Raw genomic sequence first — 9,752 nt, forward strand, 5'->3', positions numbered from 1 at the left:
ATAAAAAGTACTTTACACTATATAAATTGAAATTGAGTTGTAAATTTTAATTCAATATATAAAAATAATTACATCAAATTTTTACATATTAATATTTTATTTTTTCAAAATAAAAATTTAAATAAATAATCAAATTAATCAATTCAACCGATGGAATTGGATTGGTTTATTTTTTATTTGAATTGAAAAAATTTTCAATCCAAACAAATGAGATTGAATCTAAAAGTGGTTGAACCCTACCCATAAATACACCTAGGTGTGTGGGTGTACTCAGCATTTTCGTGTGTGTGTCATTAGAAATTTAGAATCGATTAGTTTCCTCTCTTTATAGTAAATAAAAAAGGATATTCGAGAATTATCCGATCTATTTTGAATTATATTGCAGAAGAACAATTAGTTCAGCTGACGTGGAATTAGCTGTCTAATCCACAATGCAGTGGACCCGGCATGTTTCTTTCACGCGGCGGCTCGTTCGCCCAGCTAGGATTGGCGGTCCCCACCCGAATTTCCTCCTATAAATACCTCAAAGTTTCCTTTCGGAAATTTCATTCGGATTTCAAAAACACGTGAATCTAGCTTCTGTTTCTTCTTCTATCTCTGCCCATACCGATGGGGAAGATTCCGGTAAATGTACGGACTTCCGGTGAGGATGTTGACTTGTTATGTGGAACAGCAAGCTTTTCCGATGTTTTCTTCAGGTATCTAGAGGACGGAGAGACTTCTTCGGGAAACTTCTCTAACTCCAGTGACGGAAATGGTTACTCCGACGACGAAGAAGATGGAAACTCCTTCGACATGAAAGAGAGTAAGGCGTTTTGGAACTCTCAGGATGAAATTCTCCAGGTACTCACCGATTTGAATCTCGTGATTTGACTCGATCCGATTTTAATTAGGTCATAAACGGAGGAGATGAGGCGGTGAGTAATTTCTGTAAATTAATCGTTGAATTTGATTTTTCAGGCGACTTTACGGAGAACGAGTTCAATTGAGACGAGAATACGCCGTGCGACGGTGGAGATTCTAAGAGAAATGAACATAGAGTCAACGATATGTGATTGCGGGACGTCGCTGTCAGGAGGCTGCCGGAACTGCTGGCAGAGAGAGATCTGCAATAGGCTACGAATCGCTGGTTTGAATTGCGCTGTGTGCAAATCGAAATGGAGAAGCTCATCAGACATTCCATCAGGTAAAAAAACATAAACAACAAATTGATGATTGACCTAATTGATCAACAGAATCTGTAAAAGAATTGAATCTGATTAGAAGAAACCCTAATTTTTCAGGGGAACATTCGTATTTAGAAGTGGTGGACAATTCAAGTTCGAGAAGAGGGGAAATTCGGGTGGTGATCGAGCTCAATTTTAGGGCAGAGTTCGAGATGGCGAGAGCGAATGAAGAATACAACAAATTAATCAGGCGATTACCGGAGGTTTTTGTGGGGAAATCGGAGAGATTATGGGCTTTGATTAAGATCTTATGCGCGGCGGCGAAGAGGTGTACGAAAGAGAAGAAGATGCATCTGGCTCCATGGAGGAAACAGAAATATATGCAATCGAAGTGGCTGGGGCGGAGGGAGAGGGCGGCGGCGGCGTCGACGGGACCGTTGCCGGTGAATTTCTCCGACCGGCCGGCGAAATCGAAGGCGTCGATGTTGACATTTGACCTTCTAGATAATTTGGGTAGCCTGCATTGTACCGCAGTAGAAGTTGTTTAAGGCGATTTTGGTAATTGTATGTTTTGTTAGAAATTTGTATATAAAATCAAGTCGATTATGCGTTCTTTTCGCAGAGTAGTTATGCATCTGGTAGGGTCAATTTTCTTTTCTTTTTTTTTTTTTTTNTTCTTTTCGCAGAGTAGTTATGCATCTGGTAGGGTCAATTTTCTTTTCTTTTTTTTTTTTTTTAAAAAATATAATTAGTTCTAGATTTGATAAACGTATGGTAAATTAGAAATAGTTTTAACATCAATTTTCTTTTATGAAAGTATTAAAAAAAAAAGAAGGAACTAATTATATTTTAAGCTAAAATTGGAATTATTTTTAATATATAGAACTAGAACAAACATAATCTAAAGTTTGGCATAATGGTATTTTAATTTAATTTTGATTCTCGATTAGAATGGGATAGATCATGGAAGGAATCGAATATATGATATTGAATTCTATGCTAATTAAATTATGCTCATTTTGGCGAGACTTACTTTTTTTTTTTTTTTATATGGAATGAAATCTATTTTTACTTACTTTCTAATATGGAACAAAACTATTAAAAATAGATTTCATAACAAACGTGAAATTATTGGTATTTTATTCCATATATATTACAAAGTAAGAAATGAGTAAATATATACAAAGTAAAGATATGGATGATTCTAAATTAGCCTAAATTAAGGAGTATGATCTCTTAATTTACAAATAAGATATATTTATATGGTAACATCTTCTCTCAAATTCAAGGGGTAGAATAGAGATCAACTTGAGTTTGTGAAGCAACAGAGTAAAACGTCTAGGTGACAATGCGGGTATTCTATAGTGGAGTAGGATCGTAGGAGGAGAGTGTTGCTCAAGGGATGATGAATGGAGTGATAACCATTTTTGATGTATTTGGTGTATTCATGGATTACATCATTATGAGAAATCTGGACAACATTATAATTATCACAATGACACCTATATCAAGAAGAAGCCAACGAAGCTATAGTAACTCAGAAGTAGCATCAAGAAGAACACAATATTCGGATTTTGTGTTAAAATGAGAAACTACAGTTTGTTTATTACTTCGTTAAGAGATGAGAGAATTTAGTAAGTAAAAGCATAAATTGTGGTGGAGAGTCGGTCAGTGGGATCACTAGTCTAATCAACATCAGAGTAACCAAATAACACTAAAGATGATTAGGAATAAAACTGAAGTTCATGACCAATAGTGGCTTTGACATATCGGAAAATGCGAAGAACAATAGTAAAATGTATAGATCCAGGAGTGGCCATGAATTGACTAACAATGTGAACAACATGTGCAATATTTGAACGGGTCACAGTAAGGTAAATAAGCCTGTCAACTAGTTGCTGATAAAGAGTGGCATCGTGGGGACCATTAAATAGAGTCAAACAAACATTCGGATTAATAGTGTTGGTGATGTGGCTGAGTCAGTAATGGCAGATCGAACTAGGAGATTAGAAGCATATTTAGCTTGAGACAAGTAACCATCAAAACAGTATGAGATCCCAAAATCAAGGAAGTAATCGAGTGGTCCCAAATCTTTCATCTCAAAGTATTTCCCCAAATAGTTTTGCAAGTTAGATATAACCCGAGGATCATCACCTATAATTATCATATCATCAACATAGAGAAGAACCAGGGAAATGCCTTGAGGGATCTGACGTGTAAAAAGAGTTGTATCATGAGGACTGGAAGTAAACTCAAGTTGAGCGATAGTAGAGTTTAATGTGGCAATCCATACTCGTGGAGTTTGTTTCATACCATATAAGGCCCTTCGGAGAAGACATACTTTCTAAGGGGGAGGAGTCGTGCTAAGAGGAGGTTTCATATACACATTTTAGATAAAGTGCCATTGTTTAACATCTATCTATAGAAGGGGCCACTGTTTGGCAGCTACAATAATTAAAAGACTGTGAATGGTGTCATTCGAGCTACTGGAGTAAATGTCTCTTTGCTTGCTGCAAGAAAGGGTTAGTGTTGGCCTCATGATAACATGACAGTTTGACTAAAAATTGAATAGCAGAAAACAATGAAAGACTTGAAGATGATGGAGAAGTTGACTTACTTGGGCAGAGTAACGAACAGAAATGATAGATACAGGTTTAGATTCAGCAGCGAAGACAAATGTTGATGTTGGGAGTAGAGATGTCCAATTTCTCCATCGGGGCGGGGATTCCCCGATTGGGCGGGGAATGAGGGAGGGAGTGGGGGAAAAAATTCCCCATGAGCTAAATAGGGACGGGGACGGGGAATGCATTCCCCTTCCCCACCCCTTCCCTGTTCCCCGTCCCCACCCCGATTAGCTTTTACATATTTATGTAGTATAGTTTATCTAATGTTATGTTTATTATTATTATAATATAAATATTACATTTAAATTTAATTTTGATTATTTATTGGAAAAGATAATGGATATGTTTAAATTTAAATTATATATGTGAATAATTTGATTTATATTTATTTATTTCTATTAAAAAATTAATTAGCTTTTTTAGGCCAAAATTTGAGTAATTTATCTTTAAATTCAAATTGTCATATAAAACTAACCATAATAAACAATTTAGTGATAAAGTTAATTATTTAATTAAAATTTGCTGACATTAGTGATTTAAATTAATTTCCATTTTACGAAAAAAAAAGTAACGGGGAAAAATTCCTCGCAGGAAACCCGATCCCCGTGAATTCTCCGTGGGGAATCCCCGCCCCGATCCCCGTGGAAAATTTCACGGGGATGGGGAATGAAAAGTGGAACGGGGACAGGGATGGGGAATGGTATCCCAGCCCCGCCTCGTCCCGTGGACATCTCTAGTTGGGAGAGCAGGGAGAAGAGTAGATTGAGCAGGCCGAGAGGTGGGTGCGAGGTTAGATAAGGAAGTATCATTGAAATCCAATGTTGGGTCAGACAGAGGGTCTGGGAGAGGAGAGATGGGGTGAGTGGGTCAAGTCTAGGAAAAAGAAAATTGGAGGGATCAGTAAAGAAAGTTATGGATTAGATAGAGAGGAATGTGGAGGATCGATATGGCAACCCAAGAGGAAAGGGAGGTGAATTGGGTTTAATTAAATTTATTAAGATTTTTTACTAATATGAGTCCAATTAAACAAATTAACAAGCTTTTTTCTAACGAGTAATTTAAACAATAAATTCAACTCAAAATAATCAAGAAGTTAATAATACAACTTACTCGAATTGGTTCTCATAACAAGATTGATAATGGATGTAGAAATTCAAGAACAACCAATCGAAATAATTCAATATGAACAATTAATTTCAAAAACAAAAATTGAAATTAATTTCATGCAATAAAATATAATAACAAATTAATTGCAAAATTAAAGAGGAAAGGGATAGAGAAATTGACACCAAGAATTTTATAGTGGTTCAGAGAAATTGATACCAAGAATTTTATAATGGTTTGACACAACCGGCCTACATCTACATCTCAAGCTCCTTTTGGATATGTCACTGTGAACTTGACTCTTTTCATGACTCATAGTTGAATTGCTACAACGTTCTTTTTCCAGGAGCAAGAACGAACCCGATCCTTTACACGGTTGAGGATCAAACCGTTGCAACAACTTTTTTTTTCTTGGATCAAGAGCAACCCTTACAAAATGTTTGTAAAAATAAAGGGCACAATTATAACTCTCTCAATAGAGTGGATTTACAAGTTGTAGCACTAAATGAATTAATCCTCACAACATAAAATATCTATCTCAAGAAAAAGATGAAAAAAAGAAAATTGAAGTTTGGAGAGAGAGCAACAATGGTGGCTTAATGAGTCATGAAGGATTGAAAATGATAAAAATTGTTATGTTAATTTAGAGAAGAAGATGCGTTTAAATAGAGAAGAAAAATTGTTGAAAACCATATTTAATTAGGGTCATTGGATCTTGGAAAAGAAAAATCAATGGTGAAGATTTTGAACCAAACTAGCCGTTAGACACAAACAAAAAAATAATATAATAATTTATATCTTTTAAAATAATTTCTTTTAAAACTCAACAAAAAACACATGGCCACCATGTGTCTAAATTATATATATTGTCAAGAAAATTTCAATTATCATATGCATATTCAAAATATAAGATTTTATCACATATTTGTCTTTCTAATACACAATATATAATATTTATGGCTTTATCATTACATGTAACTAATTCATTGTTCAATTCCAATTTAGTTAACTCATGCTCATAAACATACACAAATTTAAATCCATAGCAAACATAAATGTTTTCATTCTATTTAAATGTTTCCATACATCATAATTTCTATTTCTATCAAAGAATGGGGTTCTATCAACAAAATGATTTTCTAAAGTTGCCATAAGACTCTAACAATTAAGCTTTTAAATAATTTTTCCAAATATCAACAAGAAACTTCAAGTATCAAAACAATATTTGAAAAATAATTTATGTACAAGAGCTATCTTCTCTGATACCAATTGTAGGAGTGAGAAACTCAAACAATGGGTATCAATCTAAAATGATTTATGAAAATTTGTATAATAAATAAGAGAGCAACCGGTTCTAATACCAATTGTAGGGTCAGTATGGCAACCCTAGACGGGTGGAGTTGAATAGGGTTTAATTAAATTAATTAAGACTTTTTACTAATTTGAGTCTAATTAAACAAATTAACAAGCTTTTTGTTAAAAGTAATTTAAACAATAAATTCAACTCAAAATAATCAAGAAGTTAATAATACAAGTATAAAGTACCCGAATCGGTTCTCATAACAAGATTGATAATGGATGTAGAAATTCAAGAAAAACCAATCAAAATAATTTAATATGAACAATTAATTTCGGAAACAAAAATTTCAATTAATTTCAAGCAATAAAATATAATAAAAAATTAATTGCAAAATTAAAGAGGAGGGAGATAGAGAAATTGGCACCAAGAATTTTACATAGGTTCGACACAACTGGCTTACATCCACTTCCCAAGCTCCTTTTGGGTATGTCACTATGAACTTGACTCTTTTCACGGCTTAAAGTCAAATCGCTACAACGTTCTTTTTTTGGGAGCAAGAATGAACCCGATCCTTTTCACCATTGAGGATTGACAGACCCGAAACTTACGTCGTTAATAAGCTTCAAACTTGATCAAAAGAAAATTTGTATATATTGAACTACTCCTATTACTACTGAAATGTAGCAACAGTGGTAAGTTTGAGTCGATCCACATGGAAGCGTGATTTGTTTTGTTAAGTTAATTTTCTAACTAGAGCACGAAATGGGAGAGGTTGTGTGGAAGAGATATATGTGTGAAATTAAAATAAAAAGGTAAATGTAATCTAGAATAGGAGTCTATCTAATTTCTAGAGCAAGAGAGAGTTTCCTATGCAATTTCTTTCATTAAGCATCAATTAATTACACTGAATCTGTCAACCCCTCAACCTATTAGAAAATCTAATAGCTCAATTAACCCAATTCGATATTAAACGAAATTATCCCTAATTCAATTTACAACTTTTTCTTCTTAGTGACATACAAGTTAAAATTGAATTGCATTACGAAATGGTTCAATTGTTGAGACATGCTACAAGCCGGATAAGCCATATATTATAGCATGATTTATTTGGAAAAGATTATATTAGGGCATAAATGTATTTGGTCAAAAAAAGTCTAACTTTACATATGTGATCCTAATATGTGTAACTAAATAAATCAATATATGCATAGGCAATGATGATTTTGCAAACAAGAATTTCAATAAATTAATTGTTAGATCAATTTATAAATATTCTGTTAAGATTAAATCAAATCATCCTAAAGAGTTCAAATTCAGTTAAATTAATTAAAAATCCTTCAAAATTAAACAAAGGGCTCTCTAAAAGGAAATTCGATAGAAATTACCTCTTAATTCATATAAAAATCTGAGATACACGTCCGATCCATCGATTACAACTCAAAACAAAAAGAAAAACTAACCTAAAGATACTAAATTTTGAAGGAAAAGGAATAAGATTGAAGTTTAACTTCGGCCTCCCTCAGTTCAACCCCCAAAATTCAGCTATTTTGACCTAAAGACGAAGGAAGATATATAGAAATCTTCGCCGCGTTGCAACGCTTGATAGAAAAGCCACGAGCATTAGGGAAACGTTGCAACGCTGGCGTTGCTGCCAATTCGGAGCGTTGCAAAGCTCCCCTGCACATCAGGCTATTGCCTTCAGGCGAGCGTTGGGGCTTTGTATAAGGTGAGCGTTGCGATGCTGAAGCAGGGGCATTTTGGTCTTTTTGACTCTTTTGAAGTTCGGATGCTAACCCTGATCAGCTTCAAATTGTCAATTCTACCTTTTGGTTGCTCAATACCTACATAATAGCGAAATAAACACATAAAATTTGATAACGAGCCCAAATTAAGCTAGGAATAATAGCTCTTTTCGAGAGTTATCAAGGATCAAACCGTTGCAACAACTCTTTTTCTGGGATCAAGAGCAACCCTTACAAAATGTTTGTGAAAATAAAGAGCTCAATTATAACTCTCTCAATAGAGTGGATTTACAAGTTGTAGCACTTAATGAATCAATCCTCACAACATAAAATATCTTTTTCAAGAAGAAGATGAAAGGAAGAAAATTGAAGCTTTCGAGAGAGCAACAATGGTGGCTTAATGAGTTATAGAGAATTGAAAATGATAAAAATTGTTATGTTAATGTAGAGATGAAGATGTGTTTAAATAGAGAAGAAAAATTGTTGAAAACTACATTTACTTAGGACCATTGGATCTTGGAAAAGAAAAATTAATGGTGAAGATTTTGAACCCAACTAGCCGTAAGACATAAATAAAAAATAATATAATAATATATATCTTTTAAAATTATTTCTTTTGAAACCCAACAAAAAGCACATGGCCACCATGTATCCAAAACTAGCAGTTATACACAAATATAAAATGATATTAAATTTATTTTCCTTTTAAATTCATTTTTTTTAAAATAATCCAAGATCAAAAGTCCACCACGTGTCACTCATCTATTGCTCCAAGTGCACCCTTCAATTCGTCCACTATGATGAGAAAACTTATGTCATGTCATTAGCTCAGGATTTTTTCGTTAAGCTTATTTCGCCTATATCTTCTTCGTTTGAACTCTGACTTGGGCGAGTCAAGTTGCGTTGGAATCGTTGTTCAGAGCTCTATGCAATAGATACTTCAAAAATTCTTAAATTGTCAATAAAAGCAAGTTTTTTTTATCATCAAAATATTATTTAATTAATTAAGGGAAAAAAATCCAACAGAATGGAAGGAGAAGAGACTAAAACATGCAATTCTCCCAAAAAAGTAATATAACAAGACATACGCAACTATTTAAAGATGGGATCCTAAAAAGGAAAACCTTTCTGTTTAGTTCCATAGACAAGGAAATAACATAAATGGGCACAAGGTTCAAGTTTGGTATGCTATGAGGGTGTAAAAGAACAAAATAGGCACAACAAAAAACTTTAAGGTGAGAGTAAGAAGGAAAAGTATTGTAGAGACGTTTAAAAGGGGAGATGTTTTGAAGGATAGAGGAAGGAAGGCGATTGATGACGTAAGCAGAAGTGAGAGCAGCTTCACCCCAAAACTTCTTAGGACAAGAAGCAGAGAGAAGTTGGGCACGGAAAAAATCCAAAACATGACGATGTTTGTGTTTTCCTTGACAATTTTTTTGAGAGGTGTAAGGGCATGAACATTGAACAAGAGTGTCTTGTTGGTTGGGAAAAAAGAGGAGAATTGAATCATTGTACTCCACTGCATTATCTATATGAAGAACTTTGATGGTTTGAGAGAATTGTGTTTGAACCATATTGGCAAAATCAATGTAAACTTGGGATAAGGCATAACGACATTTAGAAAATATATCCAAGTAAATTGATGACAATCATCAATGAATAAGACGAAGTATCGATAGCCATTGATAGTGGGAGTGGGAGCAGGACCTCAAATATTAGAATGAATTAAGCGATAAGGTATATCACAAGTAGAGGATGAATGGGGCAAAGATAAAGCAAACTATTTCATAAGTTTACAATTTAAACAGTCAAAGGG

General features: G+C 34.0%; 1 protein-coding gene across 1 annotated transcript; it reads left to right on the forward strand.

Annotated features, from left to right (window-relative positions):
• Positions 1–530: 530 nt before the first annotated feature.
• LOC120078156 lies at positions 531–1,783 on the forward strand. The gene is made up of 3 exons (XM_039032378.1): positions 531–843; positions 961–1,186; positions 1,284–1,783. Exons 1-3 carry the CDS (start codon positions 610–612, stop codon positions 1,712–1,714), a joined length of 891 nt encoding a protein of 296 aa, XP_038888306.1. The 5' UTR covers positions 531–609; the 3' UTR covers positions 1,715–1,783.
• Positions 1,784–9,752: the final 7,969 nt, after the last annotated feature.

Source organism: Benincasa hispida, chromosome 5, assembly GCF_009727055.1.
Source record: "Benincasa hispida cultivar B227 chromosome 5, ASM972705v1, whole genome shotgun sequence".
Lineage (NCBI taxonomy): Eukaryota > Viridiplantae > Streptophyta > Magnoliopsida > Cucurbitales > Cucurbitaceae > Benincasa > Benincasa hispida.